The sequence below is a fragment of the Saimiri boliviensis genome, chromosome 2 (assembly GCF_048565385.1).
Source record: "Saimiri boliviensis isolate mSaiBol1 chromosome 2, mSaiBol1.pri, whole genome shotgun sequence".
Taxonomy (NCBI): domain Eukaryota; kingdom Metazoa; phylum Chordata; class Mammalia; order Primates; family Cebidae; genus Saimiri; species Saimiri boliviensis.
This window is the reverse complement of record NC_133450.1, coordinates 197,611,440-197,637,802: the sequence shown is the minus strand read 5'-3', so window position 1 is coordinate 197,637,802 and position 26,363 is coordinate 197,611,440. Positions and strand designations below refer to the sequence as shown.

The window sequence follows — 26,363 nt, the reverse complement described above, 5'->3', positions numbered from 1 at the left end:
CATTGTTCAACACCCACCTATGAGTGAGAATATACGGTGTTTGATTTTCTGCTCTTGTGTCAGTTTGCTGAGAATGATGGTTTCCAGGTTCATCCATGTCCCTACAAAGGACGTGAACTCATCGTTTTTGATGGCTGCGTAATATTCCATGGTGTATATGTACCACATTTTCCCTATCCAGTCTATCATCGTTGGGCATTTGGGTTGGTTCCAGGTCTTTGCTATTATAAACAGTGCTGCAATGAACATTCGTGTGCACGTGTCCTTGTAGTAGAATGATTTATAATCCTTTGGATATATACCCAGTAATGGGATTGCTGGGTCAAATGGGATTTCTATTTTTAGGTCCTTGAGGAATCGCCACACTGTCTTCCACAATGGTTGAATTAATTTACATTCCCACCAACAGTGTAAAAGTGTTCCTATTTCTCCACATCCTCTCCAGCATCTGTTGTTTCCCGATTTTTTAATGATCGCCATTCTAACTGGTGTGAGATGGTATCTCAATGTGGTTTTGATTTGCATTTCTTTGATGACCAGTGATGATGAGCATTTTTTCATATGTTTGTTGGCCTCCTGTATGTCTTCTTTTGTAAAGTATCTGTTCATATCCTTCGCCCATTTTTGAATAGGCTTGTTTGTTTTTTTCTTGTAGATCTGCTTTAGTTCTTTGTAAATTCTGGATATCAGCCCCTTGTCAGATGGGTAGGCTGCAAAAATTTTTTCCCATTCTGTTGGTTGCCGATTCACTCTACTGACTGTTTCTTTTGCCGTGCAGAAGCTGTGGAGTTTGATTAGGTCCCATTTGTCTATTTTGGCTTTTGTTGCCATTGCTTTTGGCGTTTTGGTCATGAAGTCCTTGCCTACACCTATGTCCTGAATGGTTTTGCCTAGATTTTCTTCTAAGGTTTTTATGGTATTAGGTCTGATGTTTAAGTCTTTAATCCATCTGGAGTTAATTTTGGTGTAAGGTGTCAGGAAGGGGTCCTGTTTCTGCTTTCTGCACATGGCTAGCCAGTTTTCCCAACACCATTTATTAAACAGGGAGTCCTTTCCTCATTGCTTGTTTTTGTCAGGTTTGTCGAAGATCAGATGGTTGTGGGTATGTTGTATTTCCTCTGAGACCTCTGTTCTGTTCCATTGGTCTATATCTCTGTTTTGGTACCAGTACCATGCTGTTTTGATTACTGTAGCCTTGTAGTATAGTTTGAAGTCCGGTAGTGTGATGCCTCCTGCTTTGTTCTTTTTGCTTAGAATTGACTTGGCTATGCGGGCTCTCTTTTGGTTCCATATGAAGTTTAAGGTGTTTTTTTCCAGTTCTGTGAAGAAGGTCATTGGTAGCTTGATGGTAATAGCATTGAATCTGTAAATTACTTTGGGCAGTATGGCCATTTTCACGATGTTGATTCTTCCTAACCATGAACATGGAATGTTTCTCCATTTGTTTGTATCCTGTCTTATTTTGTTGAGCAATGGCTTGTAGTTCTCCTTGAAGAGGTCCTTTACGTTCCTTGTTAGTTGTATTCCTAGGTACTTTATTCTCTTTGTAGCAATTGTGAATGGCAGTTCGTTCTTGATTTGGCTCTCTTGAAGTCTATTACTGGTGTATAGGAATGCTTGTGATTTTTGCACGTTGATTTTGTATCCTGAGACTTTGCTGAAGTTGTTTATCAGTTTCAGGAGATTTTGGGCTGAGATGATGGGGCCTTCCAGATATACAATCATGTCATCTGCAAGTAGAGACAATTTGATTTCCTCCTTTCCAATTTGGATACCCTTTATTTCTTTTTCTTGCCTGATTGCTCTGGCTAGAACTTCCAGTACTATATTGAATAGGAGTGGTGAGAGAGGGCACCCTTGTCTAGTGCCAGATTTCAAAGGGAATACTTCCAGTTTTTGCCCATTCAGTATGATATTGGCTGTTGGTTTGTCATAAATAGCTTTTATTGTTTTGAGATATGTTCCGTCAATACCTAGTTTATTGAGGGTTTTTAGCATAAAGGGTGGTTGAATTTTGTCAAAAGCCTTCTCTGCATCAATTGAGATAATCATGTGGTTTTTGTCTTTGGTTCTGTTTATGTGGTGAATTACGTTTATGGACTTGCGTATGTTGAACCAGCCTTGCATCCCCGGGATGAATCCTACTTGATCATGGTGGATGAGCTTTTTGAGATGCTGTTGCAATCGGTTTGCCAGTATTTTATTGAAGGTTTTTGCATCTATGTTCATCATGGATATTGGCATGAAATTTTCTTTTCTTGTTGAGTCTCTGCCGGGTTTTGGTATCAGGATGATGTTTGTCTCGTAAAATGATTTGGGAAGAATTCCCTCTTTTTGGATTGTCTGGAATAGTTTTAGAAGGAATGTTATCAGTTCCTCTTTGTATGTCTGGTAGAATTCAGCTGTGAACCCATCTGGACCTGGGCTTTTTTTGGGTGGTAGGCTCTTTATTGCTGCCTCGACTTCAGACCATGTTATTGGTCTATTCAGGGTTTCGGCTTCTTCCAGGTTTAGGCTTGGGAGGATACAGGTGTCCAGGAATTTATCCATTTCTTCCAGGTTTACTAGTTTATGTGCATAGAGTTGTTTGTAATAATCTCTGATGATGGTTTGGATTTCTGTGGAATCTGTGGTGATATCCCCTTTATCATTTTTTATTGCATCAATTTGGTTATTCTCTCTTTTCTTTTTTATTAAATCTGGCTAGTGGTCTGTCTGTTGTGTTGCTCTTTTCAAAGAACCAGCTCCTGGATTTATTGATTTTTTTGAAGAGTTTTTTGTGTCTCTATTTCCTTCAGTTCTGCTCTGATCTTAGTTATTTCCTGTCTTCTGCTAGGTTTTGAGTTTTTTTGATCTTGCTCCTCTAGCTCTTTCAATTTTGATGATAGGGTGTCAATTTTAGATCTCTCCTTTCTTCTCATGTGGGCACTCATTGCTATATATTTTCCTCTAGAGACTGCTTTAAATGTGTCCCAGAGATTCTGATATGTTGTGTCTTCGTTCTCATTGGTTTCGAAGAACATCTTTATTTCTGCCTTCATTTCATTGTTTATCCAGTCAACATTCAAGAGCAAGTTGTTCAGTTTCCATGAAGCTGTGCGGTTCTGAGTTAGTTTCTGCATTCTGAGTTCTAACTCGTTGCACTGTGGTCTGAGAGACTGTTTGTTATGATTTCTGTTCTTTTGCATTTGCTGAGGAGTGATTTATTGCCAATTATGTGGTCAATTTTAGAGTAGGTGTGATGTGGTGCTGAGAAGAATGCATATTCTGTGGATTTGGGGTGGAGAGTTCTGTAAATGTCTATTAGGTTTGCTTGTTCCAGGTCTGTATTCAGGTCCTGGATATCCTTGTTGATTTTCTGTCTGGATGATCTGTCTAATATTGACAATGGGGTGTTAAAGTCTCCCACTATTATTGTGTGGGAGTCTAAGTCTCTTTGTAAGTCATTAAGAACTTGCCTTATGTATCTGGGTGCTCCTGTATTGGGTGTGTATATATTTAGGATCGTTAGCTCTTCTTGTTGCAGTGATCCTTTTACCATTATGTAATGTCCTTCTTTGTCTGAGTTGCACCTTTTGAGTCGATAGGCGAGTACCACTTAACTGAAATCCTAGGTAGGTGTAGGGATCAGTAAGTTGCACCTTCTCTGGAGCAATGACTAATCCACTAGCAGTAAGGGCAGTTTGTAGACTTTTGAAACAAGACAAGGCCACTTCCTCTTTTGCTGCTGCTAAAAGTATGTCATCCATATAATGGATTATGTACACATTTTTCCAATCTTTTCTAACTTCAGCAATGGCGATGGCCACATATGACTGACATAAGGTGGGACTGTTGGCCATGCCGTGAGGCAAAACCTTCCATTGATATCTCTTCATAGGCTCTTTAAAGTTAATTGCGGGAAGGCTGAAAGTGAAACGCTTACAATCCTCTGGATGGAGAGGGATAGTAAAGAAACAGTCTTTTAAGTCTACAATAACTTTGTAGAATCCCAGAGGTATGGCTACAGGGGAAGGGAGGCCGGGTTGTACACAAATATACACCACCCTGTTCCAGGGTGCCCAGGGATATTAATTCTAGCCAAACTTGGTTATACTCATTTTTTTATACCACAAACATATTTATAAATGAAAATGTAGCATCAACATAAACAGCTGAAGCTAGACTATCTACAGACAAAATTAGCAACAAATCTGATGCACTGTAAATTCAAGTCCTCAGGACAACAAAAGTGATTAAGCAAGACCTCAAGTAACAATGTTAATGCCATTTACAAAGGAAAAAACTAATACAAAAACGTTCAAAACCTGAACATCACTTGGCATGTAAGGGAAAAAAAAAGCGAATTAGCTGAAAGGTTCATAAACACAAGGTCTTATTTACATTACACAAAGCTCAGGTGTTAGCCTTGAACGTAACTTTCAAAATACCTTCAAATATATCCAACTCAGATCACAGAATTTTGGTATTGAGCCGCTTCATCCTCAAGATCCTTCGTCCTCTGAATTATTGGCTCGACTGGCTAGCCATACAATCCTCTTTTGATATTTTGGATTAGCCAATTTTTGTTTAAGGCCTGCGGCTACAGGTTCAGCAAATTTCTCTAAGGAACACACAGGCCCACTGCTCTCCACGGGTTTCTGTTCCTCTTTACCAAAGTTGCTATTAAATGACATTAAGTCAGCTCCCCCTGACTTTTTCTCCTTGCCCTCTTTGGGTTCTGGTTTTTCCAAAACTAACAAATTTTCTTTAAAGGGGGGGCTTTTATTGGACAAATTTTTGCATGAGTCTCTCAGGCAAGTTTCCCCCTGGGTTATGAGTTTAGCAATAACTGGATCGTCATGTTTTCAGGTAATGATCTCATTTATTAGATTCCAGTATGAGAAAGCAATTACAGGGACCTTTTGAAGCCCGAAAGCATCATAATAATCTTTTAGGGCATCCCCTACTCTTTTCCAACATCTTTGATCTATGGTTCCTTCTTGAGGGAACCAGGGGCAAACATCCCTAATATAATCAAAATATTTAATTAACGGTTTACTTTCACCTTTACTCCTCGCGCCTTTAATACTTTGCTGAGTTCTTCTACAATTAACTCATGCTGACTAATTTCCTGACCCATAATATCGTCGTCCACTCACCAGAGAGCAAGGCCGCAGCAGGTTCCCGCGGTGACTCCTCCTCTGGATTTCTTCCTTCAATCCGGCCGGCTTCGACGATGTCCCTCACTGTGTCCCTCTTACTTCGAGCCCCACGTTGGGCGCCAGACTGTCCCAACCTGCAGAACAACAATAGGAGCTCGAAGGGAGGGAGTGGGGATGGATGCGCAGGAGACGCGAAGAGTGGAGACAAGACAGGAGTCTGATCAAGTCTCGTTTATTGTTGCTGAGCTCACAGCTTAAATAGGCCAGGCAGGGAGGCGGGGCAAAGGAAGCTTGCAGTTGGAAAATTCCGGCCTTCCTAAGTTTCAAAAACTGAAACTTACCAGCAGCAAACAGAAACTGAAACATTCAGCGGAGAAACAGAAACTGAAACATTCAGCGGAGAAACAGAAACTGAAACATTACTGAAACTTATCAGCGAGGAAACAAAGACTGAAACTTGTCAACAGGAAACATTAAACTGAAACTTGTCGGCAGGAAACATTAACTGAAACTTATCAGCAGGAAGACAGGAACTGAAACTTAACTTGTGCAAACCGCAACAGATCACAAAATGGCGGCTATTGCTGCCCACAGTTTACTTTAGCCAATATTATTGTATTCTCATTCAAGGAAATACCTGACAGGCCAGATTTGTTAACTATAATATTTTATAAAGATGATTAATGACGTTTTCCACAAAACTGTATTCATATGTGACTGTTAGTACATCTTGTACCAGTCTGTTGAGAAATCCTAATTCATAAGAGACAGTGGACGTGAAAACACAGCACACTTTATTTATTTATTTAAGATAGAGTTTCACTCTTGTTGCCCAGACTGGAGTGCAGTGGTGCAATCTTAGCTCATTGCAACCTCCACCTCCCAGGTTCAAGAGATTCTCCTGCCTCAGCCTCCCAGGTAGCTGAGATTAAAGGCATCCACAACTTTCCTGGCTAATGTTTTGTATTTTTAGTAGAGATAGGGTTTCATCATGTTGGCCAAGCTGGTCTTGAAATCCTGACCTCAAGTGATCCACCTGCCTTGGCCCCTCAAAGTGCTGGGATTACAGGTATGAGCCACCAAGCCCAGCCAAAGCACCTTATTTATGATGAGCAGATATCTCAGGAATTTGCTGATGACCACACAGCTATCAGATGCCATCACTGCTAGGAGCACACTTTCCATGGACCCCATGGAATAAAAGATAGACATTTGTATATTACAATCAGTGAAAGAGAGTTTTTCCCCCCTGATAGGAAGTTTATCAGCTTTGAGAGAGCACAAAAAGATGTAAGCCAGATATCTAAGAAGGAAGGATTCCACGGAATCAATATAGATGAGAAACCAGGAGTGTTGAGATGATCTAGATTCTGTTCCCCAAGAGGGTCACTAGATACACCACTAAGCATGTGACAAAAAGGAGTTTTTGTCAACTTATGAGTACTCAGGTAGACTTAGGAGAATCAGCTCAAACTCGGTTGTTCAATTGGTCCTTTCCATTTGCTTTTTCTTTTTTCTTTTTTTTTTGAGACGGAGTTTCACTCTTGTTACCCAGGCTGGAGTGCAGTGGCGCGATCTTGGCTCACCGCAACCTCTGCCTCCTGGGTTCAGGCAATTCTCCTGCCTCAGCCTCCTGAGTAGCTGGGATTACAGGCACTCACAACCATGCCCAGCTAATTTTTTGTATTTTTAGTAGAGACGGGGTTTCGCCATGTTGACCAGGATGGTCTCGATCTCTTGACCTCGTGATCCACCCACCTCGGCCTCCCAAAGTGCTGGGATTACAGGTTTGAGCCACCACGCCTGGCCCCATTTGCTTTTTCATACCTGGAGTATGAAAAATCCAGAAAAGGACACAGTATGTGACTTAAACGAATGGTCCCATATTATGTAAAGTAAGAGGGCATAAAAGTTGGAGGTCCAACAACTATGCTAGTACTAGCTGGAGTAGTGGTAACAGGAATGCCATTAGCTTGAGTGATTCCTCTTTTAGCTCATAAAGTATTTGTATGCCATTATGTATGACCTACATTGTCGTATGTATTCCACTTCCTGAGATTGATGCATTAGGTCTGAGGAAGGGAAGAACTATTTGCATTTTTAACAAGCGTCGGTTATTATGGATAAAATTGATTCATAAACTCCACTTTGAAAAATTAGCATCAGAGAGAGCATACTTTAATCAACAGACTTATTTATTTGAGTTTATACCATACAAACCGTTAACAATACCATTGGTTTAGGGTTTTTTGGTTTACAAATATGATCACACACATTACTAATTTTATCATCACTATAATTCTCTGAGGGAAATAAAATCTTAAAAGATGAAATTTATATAAAATTATAGTAAGTGTGAGTGAGCTGCTATTTAAATCTGAGTTTTCTGATTTTAAATCCCATGTGATTTTTTAAACTATATTTCATTGGGTGGGAATGAGACATCTTTTTAATAATGCTCTCCAGGTGATTCTAATGTGCAACTGAGGAAGAATGTAACTGATTTAGTCAAGGTGCTTCTCAAACTTTAATATTCCCAGGAGTCACCTGGGGAATCTTTGTAAAAGATTCTGATTCAGTGGGTCTGACATGGGTTTTGAGATCTGCATTTATTAATGTGTTTCCGGGTGAGGTTGATGCTGCTCATCTGCAGAACACACGTGAGTAGCAAGGTATCTCAGACCATCTCTCTTTAATACCTTAGAGAGCACCTTGGTGTTTTCATTGCGTGCAGGATAGTAATTAGGTAGCTGATATGAAACAATATTCTGGTGAGACTTGGAGATAAGACTTCTGTATAGCTTACTGTAAGTAATTTTGGGTTCTTGATATTTTAGAAATAAAAGCAACCAAATTTCACAGAGGAGAGCCAGCCTTTTATATCTGTACATATGAAAGTCATTTTCTTCTACTTGTAAAACTTATTGTTAGGACCAGTATTTTCCTAAAGAAGGAATTTTGAATCAGCTTAAGCATCTTTGTTGTGAACCAAAGAGCCTAAAGAAAATGATTTTAACTTAAAAAAAAGTAATGGGTAACTATCAGCAGGTGACCCTCTTGTTTGTAGTAAATGCATCACAGTATATCATTTTAAAAACAACTCTCCATCTTCACAGTATTACTACCTCAGCTGCAAAATATATCCCTAGACAAATAATTGTCCCAATAGATGAGTATAATTAGTATTAATAGTTGGTATTTTCAAACAATGGTTTTGGTTATGGTATAGGATTTACATTATAATAGTCATTTGCCAATGACTATTATGTTATGCTTCTCCTTAATTAATGTTCAACATAGAAGATAATTTCTGATCTGATTGGCTTTGGAAAGAGGATTGTCATCTAATTCAAGCTTCCCTAAACTATGCATGCCTCTAAATAGAGCAGGAAAAGGTGGATAGGCCAAGATATACTCCTATTTGGCACTGTTTATTATTAGAATTTGATTGACTAAAGCAGTACAATCTCAGATGGACAGTAAAATTCTAATAGAGACTTTGAACAGATGTCAGTAGACTGGGATTCATACTAAACCTGTTTCAGGGAAGGTATGAATTAAGTGAAAAGCCACTCCTTTTAACTTCTCCAAAATGTTTATTCCTATTTGAAAGTTGCTTTCAGAAAATATTGATTTTATGTTGAGAATAAGGTAGTACCTTTGTCTTATTCAGCCCAGTGACCTCTGCAGTATACTTTATTCAATCATTGATTTTTTTCTCCTGGTTTCCTTCTCGAGATGGTTGTTTCCAAATAATTTTACTTGCAAATATCCCTATGCAATCCACCTGTCTCTTTCGATTAGCTTTTTTTTTTTTTTTTTTTTAAGATAATAGCATAGAGGCCATGATTTGTATTTCTCTTGTAATGCTAGTGTAACTTTTCAAAAAAGCAGTTGATAGATTCTAAGTGTTTGATCATTGAAAAAAGCACTGTTGGGCCGGATGTGGTGGCTCACATCTATAATCCCAGCATTTTGGGAGGCCAAGGCGGGAAGATCACGAGGTTAAAGAGATTGAGACCATCCTGGCCAACGTGGTGAAACCCTGTCTTTGCTAAAAACACGAAAATTAGCTGGGTGTGATGGCACACACCTGTGGTTCCAGCTACTTGGGAGGCTGAGGCAGGAGAATCACTTGAATGTGGGAGGCGGAGGTTGCAATGAGCCCAGATCGCACCACTGCACTCCAGCCTGGTGACAGAGCAAGACTCTGTCTCAAAAAATAAATAAATAAATAAATAAAAGAAAAAGCACTATGTTTTAATACTTTGTGCTAGAGACTTCTGGCATTTATGTTTTCTTTTCTAAGGTGAAGTCTTATAATCTGTTTGGGTAAGGATAATGAAAATTTAGGACTATAAGGATTCCCTAATAAATTATTTTTGTAGGACTTGGAGGATTGGATAATTTTGTTATGATTTTTATACTTGTCTATTGTGATGAAAGGAAAATATAAAATCATAGTACTTTTATTTAATGGAATATTTGTAACAAATATTTTTGAAGAATTTATATTAATATAAACATACTTATGTTAATATAGGTAAAACAAAAACAAAACAGTATTTAGTATTGTTTGCAAAACCAAGTCCTAAAGCAAGAAGACTTATTGGGAATAAAGGCTGAAAAGAGATATTTAAGAAATTAATCCTAGTTTCTTTTCTGAAATTTCTAAATTTCTAAAATAAATATGGATATATATGGATAAAAGAAAAATGAATTTCAAAAAAAGGAATAAATGGAAGCAGGTGCATAATTATATTAGAAAGATGACTCAGTAAAAATCATCAAATCTTAATTTAAATAGCCAATTTCTGGAGATCACACGTAGAGGCTGAGTGGCACTGCATGCTGGTTAGGATGTTTTTCACATCCTAAGTTGTATCAGAAGAAATAACTATACTTTTACAATTTTTCTGATGGAGGGACATTTTAATGGATCATTTAATTTTATGGAAGTATTATCTGTATCATAGGTTTAATAAAATAGGGTAAAAAATAGTAACTAAAATTTTGCCAAACAAAGTGAGTAATCTCATTAACTGAAACTGTTCTGTTATGACTGATTTAGAGGCTTCACTTAAGTAATGCTGGAATATAGAATTTTCAGGTTCCATGTAACTTGGCAAGAACCAGGAGGGAAAAGTGAGTAATGAGCCTTCCCAGAACTTACCTTTTTATTTCTTAAAAAGAAGTAGGCCAGGCGTGGTGGCTCACACCTGTAATTCTAGCACTTTTCGGGGCCAAGGTGGCCAGATCACAAGGTCAAGAGATTGAGGCCATCCTGGCCAACATGGTGAAAGTCCATCTCTCCTAAAAATACAAAAATTAGCTGGGCCTGGTGGCATGCACTTGTAGTCCCAGCTACTTGGGAGGCTGAGGCAGGAGAATTGCTTGAACCTGGGAGGCAGAGGTTACAGTGAGCCAAGATCATGCCTGGTGACAAAGTGAGACTGTGTCTCAATTTTTTAAAAAAGTACATAGTTATGAAACAAAACACAGAATTCCAAAACCACTTTGTTCTTAGAAAGGAAGCTGTATTAGCCCGTTTTCATGCTGCTGCTAAAGACATACCTGAGACTGGGAAGGAAAAGAGGTTTAATTGGACTTACAGTTCCGCATGGCTGGGGAGGCCCCAGAATAATGGTGGGAGGCAAAAGGCACTTCTTAAATGGTGGTGGCAAGAGTAAATGAGGAAGAAGCGAAAGCAGAAACCTTTGATAAACCCATCAGATCTCATGTGACTTATTCAATATCATGAGAATAGCATGGAAAAGACCAGCCCCCATGATTCAATTCCCGCCCCCCACCCCCTGCCACATTACTCCCACAACACGTGGGAATACCGGGTGATACAATTCAAGTTGAGATTTGGGTGGGTACACAGCCAAACCATATAATACCACCCCAGCCCCTCCAAATCTCATGTCCTCACATTTCAAAACCAATCATGCCTTCCCAACACTTCCCCAGACTCTTAATTCATTTCAGCATTAACCCAAAAGTCCACAGTCCAAAGTCACATCCCAGACAAGGAAGTCTCTTTCGCCCATGAGCCAGTAAAATCAAAAGCAAGCTAGTCACTTCCTAGATAGAATGGGGGTACAGGCTTTGGGTAAATACAACCATTCCAGATTGGAGAAACTGGCCAAAACAAGGGGTTACAGGCCCCATGCAAGTCTGAAATCCAGCAGGGCAGTCAAATCTTAAAGCTCCAAAATGATCTCCTTTGACTCCAGATCTCACATCCAGGTCACGATGATGCAAGAGGTGCATTCCCATGGTCTTGGGCAACTCTGCCCCTGTGGCTTTGCAGGGTACAGCCTTTCTCCTGGCTCCTTTCACAGACTGGTATTGAGTGTCTGTGGCTTTTCCAGGTGCATAGTGCAAACTGTCAGTGGATCTACCGTTCTGGGGTCTGGAGAACAGTGGCCCTCTTCTCACAGCTCCACTCCGCAGTGTCCCAGTAGGGACTCCGTGTGGGGGTTCCGACACCACGTTTCTCTTTTGTACTGCCCTAGCAGAGGCTCTCCATGAGGGCCCTGCCCCTGCAGCAAACTTCTATCTGGGCATCCAGGTGTTTCCATACATTTTCTGAAATCTAGATGGAGGTTTCCAAACTCCAATTCTTGGTTTCTGTGTACTTGCAGGCTCAACACCATGAGGGAGCTGCCAAGGCTTGTGGCTTCCACTCTCGGAAGTCATGGCCTGATATCTGCATTGGGCCCTTTAGCCACGTGTGGAGCAGCTGGGATGCAGGACACCAAGTCCCTAGGCTGCACTCAGCAGGGGGGTCCCTGGAACTGGCCCACAGAACCATTTTCTCCTAGGCCTGTCACCTGTTATGGGAGGGGCTGTTGTGAAAACCTCTGTCATGCCCTGGAGACAATTTCCCCATTGTCTTAAGGATTAATATTTGGTCCCTTGTTACTTATGCAAATTTCAGCAGCCAGCTTGAATTTCTCCTCAGAAAATAGGTTTTTCTTTTCTATCACATTGTCAGGCTGCAGTTTCCAAACTTATGCTTTGCTTCCCTTATAAAACTGAATGCCTTTGATAGCACCCAAGTCACGTATTGAATGCTTTGCTGCTTAGACAGTTCTTCCACCAAATACCCTAAATCATCTCTCTCAAGTTCAAAGTTCCACAAATCTTTAGGGCAGGGGCAAAATGCCACCAGTCCCTGCTAAACCATGATAAGAGTCACCTTTGCTCCAGCTCCCAACAAGTTCCTCATCTCTGTCTGAGAGCACCTCAGATTGGACCTTATTGTCCATATCACTATAAATATTTTGGGCAAAGCCATTCAACAAGTCTGTAGGAAATTCCAAGCTTTCCCACATTTTCCTGCTTTCTTCCGAGCCCTCCAAACTGTTCCACCCTCTGCTTGAAACCCAGTTCCGAAGTTGCTTCCACATTTTCGGGGATCATTTCAGCAACACCCCATTCTACTGGTATCAATTTACTATATTAGTCCGTTTTCCTACTGCTGATAAAGACATAACTGAGAGTGCAAAGAAAAACAGGTTTAATTGGACTTACAGTTCCACATGGCTAGGAAGGCTTCAGAATCATGGTGGGAGGAGAAAGGCACTTTTTACATGGTGGCGGCAAGCGAAAATGAGGAAGAAGAAAAAGTAGAAACCCCTGATAAACCCATCAGATCTCATGAGACTTATTCACTATCATAAGAACAGAATGGGAAAGACTGGCCCCCATGATTCAATTACCTCCCACTGAGTCCCTCCCACAACATGTTGGAATTCTGGGAGTTACAATTCAAGTTGAGATGTGGGTGGGGACACAGCCAAATTATATCAAAAACTTATCCACACGGTGGCATATCAGAACTTAAGAGGATGGCCAGAAAGCAATTCCCTGTGATCTGGGATGGTTTTCCTATCACCTTCTCTCATGGTAAATTGGGTAAGACTTTTATGCCAATAAATATGGGGAATAGATATATCTGTTTAGGTAAATTTTTTGGAAATGCCTACAGTATCGAGTGAGATGAAGTTACAAATTAGCTTCTGGAATTACAGTAAAAAAAGCTGAATAGCTTAATAGCTTCTACATTTTTTATTGTATGATTTAAAAATTTCTGAATTTGTGAATTTCAAAATGCCACCCACACTTACAGTAACATGTAAATTATAAATTTCAGAGAAAAATACAATTATTTCTAGATTAGTTGTACATTAAACTTGTTTTTTCTTACTAATTTAACAAAAACAAATTAAATGACATAATATCTATAAAACCTTTATAATGATATCTGGAAATTTATACTCTGTTACTATTGTTAATATCCAAGACTTAATGTAGCCTGAGTTCTTTCTGCTGTACTCCATACAAGACAACATGATAGGATGAACAAAGGTCTGGACCAAGTCATTAGAATGTATTTGGAGAAAGGATCTCAGCAGTATAGTAGCAGACTGAAAATGGGATAAGACATGTCTTCAAGACTTCTGATTGGTTATGTAAAGTACAATAATGCGTCTCATATAATTAAGTCTTTAGGGCATTGTTCTTGAAATATCTAAAAGTTTTGAATATCTTTTGCCTGGAGCAATTTAAAGTTATGGCTTAGAAATTTGCAGAAGTCCCTGAGAACAGGAAATATTTAAATTGCCTCCCTGAGCCTAAGGAAGACTCTTCAGAGAATTTCCTCGGTCATCTCAATGGGACAATGATTCCACATGGGCTTCAGGGACAAATGAAATGTGCCATATTCACAGATTGAACTGCCCAATATTTTGTTCTCCTCTTACGTTTGAACAAGCAGAACCAAATTACCCTCCCTTTGTAAATGTATCTGATGTAATGTATGGAGTTTTGAAACAATTTAGAAATAATACCTTTGTTATCAATATTTTACAGATAATATAACCTGTGCCATTATGGCTTCCAAACAGTGACCAACTTCTTCAGAAATCTGTCAGCTTCACAGAAAATTTTGCTGGACAGCCTAAAAGTAGAAGATCAAGGCAAAATAATCTGCTGTGCATTGCAACCTAGGAAATGAGCCGACCTTCCATTTAGAGGTAATAGCTGAAGGCATACAAGTAATACAAATCTAAGGGTGGGGGGTCAGCCTTAAGAAATAAATTGAAATAAGCCATGTGTTTTGAAAATGTGATATTTCTTATTAGAGAAAGTATACAGGAAATAGTCTCAAAAATCCAAGAGGATTGTCTCAGATATAATCAGAAAATTGAAAAAAAAATTACCAAAATCTAAGTAATTTTAACATTCAAAACAGATGATGTTAAGATTTATAGTTTTTTCCAACAGTCCTACTGCAGAATATGTTTATAATTTCTAACTGGAAGTAAAGTTATATAACTATGTAAATAACTGTATAAAATAGAGCTTTGTGGTCCTCACTTTACTATAAGCACACATGTGTGCATCTAACAGTGTCATCTCTCTTCTGCTGCTCAATAGGCAGCTGATCTTTACTCTTGATCCAGAAAACAGAGCAGTCTATTATCACCAAAGTTCTGATTCTGTGGCCACTTAAATCGCAGCAGCAATTCAGGTTTATTTTGTTCAGTTTAGCAAATGTCCACCCAGTAGTAATCATGAGTAGACAATATTCTAGCATGATCTCTGTCCCAGAGCCTCTAAGTATACTATTTGAAACTCAAACATTTTATTACTTGTTCCTGAATATATCTTTGAATTTGTGAAAATATAAATAAAGAGGAGCAATGAGTCTTTAGTTAGTAGGAAGAATTTTGGCTTTTTATGCTTGCATGAGTATTTTGGAGATGTTTGAATATTTTAAATGTTTTTTGTTGCTGGTAATGCATTTATATGATGACTTCAGATCTAATACTTGTGAGATACACATGCACACATTTAGATTTTAGATGAATGAACTGAAATAGCCTCTATTTAAACATGTCACCCTGTATGTTCCTTATTTTAAACTGCAGTGGAGTTCTGTTATAATGGTATAACACTATTCCCTGCTAAGTGAGCACACACTGGTATAATGCACATCTATCTCATACCATAGATGTGTTAAAAAGAAAATAGTAGGTTGAGTTAGATGAAAGGAGACTTGATACCTGAGAAAGTCTGATTAATGAAATTCCAAAGATACTTGTGCAGTGGTTGATACTGGGGACAGAGATATAAAAGAACTTGACTGAAAGAAGAACAAGTCAATAGAAGATAAGAAGAAACTAAAGTAGTGCTTAGTACATGCTACGTACTTTACATGCATTGCCTATTTATTCTCCTGAGAACCCCATTATAAGTCTGTTAAGACCCCCAGGTTGTAGATGAGATTCAGAGAAGTTATAAGTTGCCCATGGTTATAGCTAGTAACTGGCCAAGACAGGATTTAAGCACATGTTCCCTCTGTTAGACAAAGTGGACTTGACACAATAATAGCTGCATCGTGGCAGTGGTTAGAAGAGTGTTTCTTACCATGAAATTGCTTCTCAGTCATCATTTACCAGGGAATTAGAATTGAGGTGGCTTAATTTATAACATAGCATTAAAAAAGTGAATCTGGGATTTAGATAAAAAAGGATGTATTTCTAGGGTATAAAAGAATTCCAGAGTTTAAAAAGTGGAGTTGATGGACATAAGGCCAAAATAGGATGAAAGGAGAAATACCCTTATAATGGCCAAAGGCAGATCTGGTTAGTTAGAAGTTGGTTGAAATAAGTTCAAAGGACTCAATTTAGACCTTAAACTTGTGCCAAGTTTCGTGAATAAGGAAAAATGCCCTAGGTGTTAAGTGCCTGGTTTGTTTTCAGAAATTACTTTTTGTTTTGTGAACTAACTGGGGCATTTTCAATGGCGTCTACACCAATGGACAAGGATACTACTGGAAATTTGTGTGTGTAGAGGGGTGGTGGAGCTGGAGGACAGGACTGTTACTGAGGAAAAATGAAATGAGATGGCTTGAGACTTTCGGAGGCAAGGTTTTTGGAAGCAAAACCCACCATTTCCATTCCCAAGGAGTGGCTATTTTCCAGTGGATATTTTTTATTTTTTATTATACTTTAAGTTCTGGGGTACATGTGCAGAATGTGCAGGCTTGTTACAAAGGTAAATGTGTGCCATGGTGGTTTTCTGCATCCATCACACCATCATCTACATAAGATATATCTCCTAATGCTTTCCCTTCCCTATCCCCCCAACCCCTGCAATTCCTCCCCTAGCTCCCCACCCGGCCAACAGGCCCCAGTTTGTGATGTTCGCCTCCCTGTGTCCATCTGTTCTCATTGTTCAACACCCACTTATGAGTGAGAACATGCAGTGTTTGGTTTTCTGTTCTTGTGCCAGTCTGCTGAGAATGGTTTCCAGTTTTATCCATATCCCTGCAAAGGACATGCACTCATCCTTTTCATGGCTGCATAGTATTCTATGGTGTATATGTACCATATTTTCTTTAACTGGTCTATCACTGATGGGCATTTGGGTTGGTTCCAAGTCTTTGCTATTGTGAACAGTGCTGTAATAAACATATTTTTCTGCACTATCACCTAAGTGAGATGTGCTGTTAGATGTCTCTTTAGTCATAGGCTTTCTTTGCATCATGGTCAAGTTGGACTTAGGCAGCAACCAATTAAAATGGCTACTAAAAGGTGTTTGCATTCAAGAATGAGAAGACAGATCAGCTACTGGGAGACAATATATGCGAATCACATGAAAAATAACTTATATCCAGAATATATAAAAAACTCTCAAAACTCAACAACAAGAAAAAAGAAACCTCAATTAAAAATGAACAATAGAACCACCATGGTGGTGCATGCCTGTAGTTCTGTATTCTGGTTAAGTTGGTGGTTATATGCATCTATATAGTCTCAGCTACTCAGGAGGCTGAGGTGGGAGAATGGCTTGAGGCCAGGAGTTTGGGGACAGGCTGGGCAAAATAGCGAGACCCCCATTTGTTAAAAAAAAGGGGCAAAAGATATGGACAGATACTTTACTAAAGAATGGAAAAAAGAATATAGAAAGATTTTCAACATTATTAGTCATCAAGGAAATGTAAAATAAAATAATAATTAAATGTGACTATATAACCATTAGAAGGGATAAAAAATTACTGACAGTATTAAGTGATGGCATAGGAAGCAAGTGGAGCTCTCAAACATTGCTAGCTGAAATGCAAAACTGGTACAACCACTCTGGAAAAGTGTTTGGCAGCTTCTCACACATGTAAACATGCTTATTACCTCATTCCTGGTTATTTATTCTAAAAACATGAAAGCTCATGGTCATACAAAAATTGGGGCAGAAATAAATATGGTAGCTCTGTTCATGATTGCCAAAAACTGGAAACAATCCAAATGTCCTTCAGAAGGTGAACAGATAGGCAAAACGCAGTCATCTACCCAATAGAATACTCTTTAGCAATAACAACTTGAATGGATCTTGGAGGCTTTATGCTGAGTGAAAGAGCCCAACTCCAGTGACGCATATGACTCTACATGACATTCTGGTAAAGGTGAAACTATAGGGATAGAAAATATCAGTGGTTACCAGGATGTATGAATAGGTGGAAAAGGTGACTAAGAAAAGAATATCGCAAGTAAGCATTTTGAACTAGTAGAAGAGATCTGTGTTCTGGTTGTGGTGGTTATATGAATCTACGCATGTTTTAAAATTCATAGAACCATACACTAAAAGGTAAAGAGTCAGTTTATGATATGACATCTAACTGCATGATAATTTAAAGAAGCAAAAAAAAAATTTTCACCCCTAATTAAAGAAAAAGGTGTTTGCCCTTTAACCACGAAGATTTTGGATTATTGGGCTTTACATGAATAGGCCATATTTTCTGGATAACCAGGAATGCAGTAATCACTGGTTGGGTTCATTTCTGATGATTCTCCCTCCATATTGACACACTTGGTTCAGTGTTGGAATACATGTGGATTATTGTTGAGTTCTCCTGACCTGGGAGTGAGGTTTTAAAGTAAATTACCAAATCTCTTATACAATATACTCTGTATTGCTTTTATAATTCATTGAAAAACCTCAGGCAAGTTGGGACACAAGCAGGTAGTCTTGGAGCCTCGGCTGTGCTGTACAGTAGTTACACAACTTTAGACTGAACTCTCTCACTTTAGGTTTTCTTATCTTTCAAATGATAATGTGGAGTTTAAATGAAGTAACATGTTAAAAAAAGTATCAAAGTTCCTGGCCCAGAATGAGTGGTCAATATCATAGCTTCCCCTGATATTTCTCTTCCTGCATTATTTCTTTCATTCTTTTTCCCTATATTCCTTTCTCCTCTTCCCTATTTTTTTCTCTTTCTTCAGTACTTTTATTGGGTTCATGGCAAATTTTTATATTTGTGCATTGGTATACATGGATTTGTAATAAATTATATTATGTAAATAATATAATGTATTACATATAAAATAAATGTAAATAATTTTAATGTAAATTTTGATATAATTTATTTCATGTAAATAAATTACATTAAAATTTTTTAAAAATAAATTTTTAATTTACGTTAAAAAATATTTACCCTTAATTTATTTCATGTAAATAAATTACATTAAAATTTTTTTTTGACTTTTTACAGGTAAAAGAGAGACAGTAAAATGAAATGGGGAAACCAAACCATTCTGGTGGAATTTTTTCTGAAGGGTCTTTCTGGTTACCCGAGACTTGAGTTACTCTTTTTTGTGCTCATCTTCATAATGTATGTGGTCATCCTTCTGGGCAATGCTACTCTCATTTTAATCAGCATCTTGGACCCTCACCTTCACACCCCTATGTATTTCTTTCTGGGGAACCTTTCCTTCTTGGACATCTGCTACACCACCACCTCTATTCCCTCCACACTGGTGAGCTTCCTTTCAGAAAGAAAGACCATTTCCTTTTCTGGTTGTGCAGTGCAGATGTTCCTTGGCTTGGCCATGGGGACAACAGAGTGTGTGCTCCTGGGCATGATGGCCTTTGACCGCTATGTGGCTATCTGCAACCCACTGAGATATCCCATCATCATGAGCAAGGATGCCTATGTATCCATGGCAGCTGGGTCCTGGATCATAGGAGCTGTTAACTCGGCAGTACAAACCGTGTTTGTGGTACAGTTGCCTTTCTGCAGGAATAACATCATCAATCATTTCTCCTGTGAAATCCTAGCTGTCATGAAACTGGCCTGTGATGACATCTCAGGCAATGAGTTCATCATGCTCGTGGCCACAATATTGTTCACATTGATGCCACTGCTCTTGATTGTTATCTCTTACTCATTAATCATTTCTAGCATCCTCAAGATTCGCTCCTCTGAGGGGAGAAGCAAAGCTTTCTCTACCTGCTCAGCTCATCTGACTGTGGTCATAATATTCTATGGGACGATCCTGTTCATGTACATGAAGCCCAAGTCTAAAGGGACACTTAATTCAGATGACTTGGATGCTACCGACAAAATTATATCCATGTTCTATGGGGTGATGACTCCCATGATGAATCCTTTAATCTACAGTCTTAGAAACAAGAATGTGGAGGAGGCAGTAAAACACCTACTGAACAGAAGGTTCTTTAGCAAGTGAGTGCAAAATGTACTGGAGTATGAACACATTTGATATTGTTGAAACTGCAGAATTACAGAATTTTGGATAATTTTACTGTTTTTCTGCATTTTCACATATTATGTCAAAATAATGAGACATAGAGCAAAATTATTGCATGTTCATTGTAGAGAATTTGCAAGATACAGGGCAGTAGGATGGAGAAGACAGAGGTTATCTGTTACTCTAATAGTGGGGAATGGCCACTTTTCAACATTTTGAACAGTGTCTTTCACGTTTTTTTTGTTTGTTTGTTTGTTTTTGCTGTGTTGGAATTGGGTGCTATGTGTCTTTTTATGTTCACCTTTTTATATAACATTATTTTATAGGCAACATTTCACTGAATCTTTCAAAATAAATAAAGCCCTCTGTTATAGAAAAAGCAAAACAGAAAAAGCTCCAACATACTGCACTCACATTTTCCAGTGGCAAGCCTTGTGTTATGGTTTCACATTAATCTCCAGACCCTGTTAAGTTATTAAATACTATTTTCTTCTGTATTTAAATGCTTTTCTGCAAAGCTGAGTATTTGGGACTATCAAGGGAGTAGATTAAAATAGAGTTGAAATCAGGGCCTATGCAATCAATCGGGATATCTTGCTTTATCTTCTTTCTTTGCTTTAACTTGTATGTTTGCTTTCGCATAAAGAACATTTTATAAAATTAAAAATGGGTTTGAAAGTCAGTTTGCTGGTCCAGATAATAACATGGACTAATTTTGGGTTGAATGGAGTGTCCTATCAATGCCCATTTAGAAGATGCCAGATTTCTTTGCTATCCCAAGGGAATTCCAATACTTTTCCAAATCTTAGAAGAATGTCCAAGCTCTTAATATTTAGTAAGAATGCTAGTCATGTCTTGTCCCTGCTACTAACCAGCTTGACTTGAGGAAGAAGAGGATTGGGGAATGTCAGACATTACCTTGCTTTTCCTTGGTTTTTATGTCCGCTTTTTATTCTATGTGAAGAACATTTTAAATCTACAGCTCAAGATGAATGACAAAGTGTGTTCAGGAGTGAACCACATTCTAGGAAATCAGTTTGGCTGAGTCAATTTTTGTGAATGGATCAGTGAATTTAAAGTATATTAGGCATAAACATATTTCACATAGACAAAAATGACGTGCTTGTGGAATCTTTGGGTTTAGTCACTCATTTAATCTTCCCAAATTCACTTTTTAATTTTAGTGGAAGGAATATTCAACAGTCACAAACTATCTTTAAATATATTCATCACAGTTGTTTACAGATTATCATTGATAATTAAATTTACATCCTGACAAAATAGGCTATGAGAATCTATTAGTCCTATACACCAGTTCATTGGACTTTTTTCACGCACTAAGAATTCCAGGTAGGTAGAAAACCCTGGAAGTCAGGCATTTTATGTTTGACCTGCAGGCAGGCTGTCTTGAATGCTCAAATGCTGAGTTTGTTTTCTTTCACAGCTTAAATCCAGCCACTTCCATAAATTCTCTGGGATGACTGATGTAGTTCCATAGTCTTGTATCAGATTTATAAATTTTTGATAGAAAATTAATTAAAGCAAAAAGAAATTTTAAAGTACCTATTTCTCCTCACAGGCGAATATTAGGAGAGTTTTTCTCTCACAGGGTTGTAGAATCAAAGTCTGAAGAAAATAAAGGCATGTCACTTGTCTTTATATATTTATGTGTTCACATTTGCTGGGCAAAATACACAATCGTTATAGTACTGACATCATGCTTTATTTTAATACTTGGGCCTCTAGAGGAGTTTTCATTCAGAAAATATATTTTAAAAGCTTATGGAGGATGATTTCGTTGTTAGCAACTTGTTTTTTCTAAATTTGGAAACAAAGTAAAATAAATTTACCTGATATACCAGGCATATATCTATGTGTGTGTGTATGTGTGGGTGTGTAGTGTGTATATGTGTAGTGTGTGTGTGTGCCTGGTGATTTTTCTACTAGATAGCAAAATCTACAAAGATAAGTATTTCTCTATATTCTTACCCTCTCTACTTCTGTTGGACTCAATTTAAACGACATGTATAATATGATTCCATATACATTTTAAATCCATGGATAGGAAAATTATATAAAAGAAGGTGCAGCCAGATAGAAGCATGTACTTTTATATTCGACTGAAGTCCCCAAACAGGTTCATGATTGGGATTTAAGAGCAGAGATACAGCAAAAAAGGCAAAATTACATTTCTTTTAATCCAATAAATTATTTCATCATTTTTGTATACTTTTATGCCTGCCCAATTTTCAAATATTCTAAGCTTGAGATTATGTCAACTTTTTATTGTCCCAGGGACTTCTAAAATGGACACTTAAAAATGTAGCAATGTATTGGCTATGAGCTAATTCACATACAGTATCTCTGCAATCCTATGATACCGCAATAGTGTCACTATCTCATGATGAGGCCACAAAGCTTAGGGAAGTTAATCTATCTTCCCCAAACCTCGAAGCATGCAAGTTAAAGACAAGCATACACACCTGGCTCTTCTTTCTTTAGTTACTCTTTTACTACAGCATGTTTACATTTCCAGGTTGCTAGTTATGACATCTAACATCAATACTTCTTGGAAGCATATCTGAAGTGATCAGAGATATTACCTGCTTCTCAACTTTCATAGCAAGCATATTAAATGTCTGGAAAATTACTTACAAAAGAAAATTAATTCCTCATAAAAGAACCTTGACACCATCACAGGTTGTGTCCAAAAATGATGCTTAATCACAATTGATAGGAATTGAATATTAACTTAGGGGAAGACCTGACATTAATTGAGGTATGAGAAGGGGAGGAATTTGACATTAGCTCTAATATTTCAGAAAATAGTATAAAATAGATTTTTTTTTTTTTTGCTTTAGTGAAGGTAACACTGTACAAAACAGGGGCTCCTAATTTTATGGTACGCAAGTAACATTTTATCTTTGACATTGTGAAATGTTTTTTATGCTGTTTTCGGATGACAACTACCTTTATTTATATATCTAAAATTCCAAAAAAATATGTGCATATTGTAAAATAGTCAAATACTACAAAATGTGCAAAGTAGAAATTAAAATATAAAATAGGATACAGTTTTATATGCATTGTATATAATTTATAAATAAATTATGTATACTATATATAGTGAACATATATAAATATACTTCCAGAGTTTGTATCCATTTAGTACATATTTGAAATCACGATGTACTCATTTTTCTACCTTTGGCTTTTTCATTCAAAACATACTGCTGCCGGGCGCGGTGGCTCAAGCCTGTAATCCCAGCACTTTGGGAGGCTGAGGCGGGTGCATCACGAGGTCGAGAGATCGAGACCATCCTGGTCAACATGGTGAAACCCTGTCTCTACTAAAAATACAAAAAACTAGCTGGGCGTGGTGGTGCGTGCCTGTAATCCCAGCTACTTAGGAAGCTGAGGCAGGAGAATTGCCTGAACCCAGGAGGCGGAGGTTGCGGTGAGCCGAGATCGCGCCATTGCACTCCAGCCTGGGTAACAAGAGCGACACTCCGTCTCAAAAAAAAAAAAAACACAAAAAAACATACTGCCCTTTTCCAAGATGTTTATATATATATTGTGTATGTTTATATATATATGTGTGTATATATACACATATATACTTTTTTAATGAGAATGCTTAATATTTCACTGTGTGGATATAGCAAAGTATATGATCACTTTAGAGGGACATTTAGAGCAGTTTCTCATATTTTTTTTTATATTATAAACAATGATTCTATCATATTTATCAGAAAATAATTTATTCTTGTATACTGATTTTCTTACTAGCCACATTTGATCTCTTATCTTCTTGGCTAGATCTGTAATTAAATCTCTTTGAGAAAGAATACTGTGATATGAAATAAATTTAATATTTTTTCTTTTTCAATATTTATCCTTTTTTTGACAAGTTGTCTTGACCTGTTTTTTCACTATAAGGTAATAATGGTTATAATTAACACCTTTATTTTCTACTGATAGGTGAAAATGGTTCTGGTATTTTAAAATAATAGCTATTGGTTTAAATTAAATATGTTTTGTATAAAACAACATATTTCCAGAAATAAATAAGTAATTGTATTAAATTTTTTTCATATTCATACAGTGAAATTTTTAAGTAGATTTTGGCTTTGATCATACTTATTATAATGAATCAGTTCTTTAAGAGCTATAGATTCTGACAATATTTTATTTAAAAATTTTGGTTCCACATTTAAAAGTATAATTTCACTTTTAATCATAGATAAAACAATGAGGCAGAAAATCAACACAGATATGAAAGACTTACAAAACACTAAAACCAAGTTGACCTACTAGACATCTACACAACATTCAACAAAACAACAGTAGAATATACATTCGTTTCATGTACATATAGAATATTCTCCAGACAGACCAAATACTAGACCATGAAAGAAGCCTCAATATTTTGAAAAAGATTAAAATAATGCAAAATATATTCCCTCAACAAAATAGAATTAAATTAGAAGCAATGATAGAAGAAACTTTGGTAAATTCACAAATATGTAAAAATTGAACCACAGAGTCTTAAGTAATGAATGAATCAAAGAAAAAATTACAATATAAATATTTGAGATAAATAACAAAAGAAATACATATATCAAGATTGTATTTTACAACATATTATGAGATGTGGCTAAGGCAGTACTTAGAGGACAATTTATAGATATGAATACCTGAATTGGTAAAGAAGAAAAGTTTCAGATCAATAACTTAAACTTACACATTAAAAAAAAAAAAACTAGAAAAGGCAGAGCAAATGAATCCCAACTGCACAGAAGGAAGTAAATAATAAAGATTAAAGTGGAAATAAATGAGAGACAATAGAAAAACAATAGAGAAAATTAAAGAAATAAAAAGTTGGTTCCATGAAAAGCCCTACAAAATTGATAAAACTTTAGCTAGAAGATAAACAGAGAAAATATTCAAATTATAAAAATCAGAAATGACAGAAGTAATATCAATATAGTCCTTACAGAATTAAAAAAGGATTATAAAATAGTATCAACAACTGAAAATTAAATAACTTGGAGGAGATGAAAATGTTCCTAAAGAGACATGCACTATTGAAACTGACTCCAGAAGAAACAGAAAAATCAGAATATACTTGTAACAAGTAAAAATATTGGATTAACAACATATAAAATTCCCACAAAGAAAAGTCCAGACCCAGATTTCTTCACTGATAAATTCGACTGAATATTTAAGGAAGAATTAATATAAATTCTTCACAAAATCTTCCAAAAAGTAGAAAAAGAGAAAACACTCTTGAACTCAACTCAGTTTATGAGGCTAGTAACAAGTTTTGATATTAAGATAGATAACAAAACCAGACAATCACAAAAAAACCCAAAACTGCATATGAGTATATCATCTGAATAGATATACAAAAATCATCTATTTGCACATGACAAAATTTTGCACATAGAAAATTTTAAGAAACTAATTACAGACTCTAAGAACTAATTCACAAGTTCAGCAAAGTTGCAGAATATATGATCTATAAAATGACATCTCTATACACTAGCAATAAAAATTCAAAAATAAAATTAAGAAAACAAATTAATAACAGCAGCAAAACCAACACGATACTTAGAAATAAATTTGAGAAAATAAGCGTAAGAGTTATATGCTGAGACCTAATTTAAAATGGTAAAATATTCCATGTTTATGGGTTGAAAGACAGTATTATTAAGATGACATTATTCTGCAGTTGATCTACTGTCAATCTCGATCAAAATCCCAACTACTTTTTTTTTTGCAGAAATTGTCAAGCAGATATTAAAGTTCACATGGAGATTTAATGGACCCAGAATAGCCAAAAACCTATTGAAAAAGAATAAATTTTGAGGTTTTATACTTGCCAACACTACGGTAATCATGACGGTGTGACAGTGACACTAAGACAGACACACAATGAAATAGAATTGGGAGTCTAGAAGTAAACTCCTACATTTATGATCAATTGATTTTTGACAAGAGTGCAAAGAGTGTCAAATTCAGTTTATAACAAATGCTGTTCCACATGCCAAAAAGTGAAGTTGGGCCCTTACCTCTCATCATATGCAAAAATTCAAAAGAATCAAATAGAAATTTTAGAAATGAAAAATATACTAACTGAAATCAAATGAAATAACTGAAATAAAAATGTCAATGGATAAGCTCAATAGGAGGGAGGAGGGTTTAGAGGAAAGAAACAGTGAACCAGAAGATAGAACAGAAATTACCCAATCTGAATATAGAGAGAAAACTGACATAAAAATATAAAAATATTCCTGGTGAACTTGGTCCAATTAAGCTAACCCTTTTAAAAAGCCAGAGAGATAAGTGGGAGTCTTTTGCTGCCTTTGAAGAAATAAGCTTCCAGGTTGTGTAGGGCCATGTGAGTGATGTTTCAGGGTGGCTCCTAGAAGCTGAACATAACTCTTGGCTAATAGCCTGCAAAAAAAATGGGAATTTTAGTTTTACAATAAGAAACTACATTCTTCCAACAATTTAAGTAAGTAGAAGAAAACTCCAAGCTCCAGGTGAGAACTCAGTATGACCTGCACCTTAATTTCAGCCTTGTAAGACCCTGATCAGAGGACCCTTCTACTATGTACCTGAACTTCTGATCCTTGAAATTTTTGTGATAATG

General features: G+C 37.0%; 1 protein-coding gene across 1 annotated transcript; it reads left to right on the top strand.

The window, feature by feature from the left end:
- Positions 1–18,714: 18,714 nt before the first annotated feature.
- Positions 18,715–19,893, top strand: LOC101047022 (olfactory receptor 13C9). The gene has a single exon (XM_003925263.3). It carries the CDS (start codon positions 18,728–18,730, stop codon positions 19,682–19,684), a length of 957 nt encoding a protein of 318 aa, XP_003925312.2. The 5' UTR covers positions 18,715–18,727; the 3' UTR covers positions 19,685–19,893.
- Positions 19,894–26,363: the final 6,470 nt, after the last annotated feature.

Excerpts from the sequence above, each read along its gene's own strand:
- LOC101047022 (XM_003925263.3), top strand. The coding sequence starts at position 18,728 with ATGAAATGGGGAAACCAAACCATTCTGGTGGAATTTTTTCTGAAGGGT.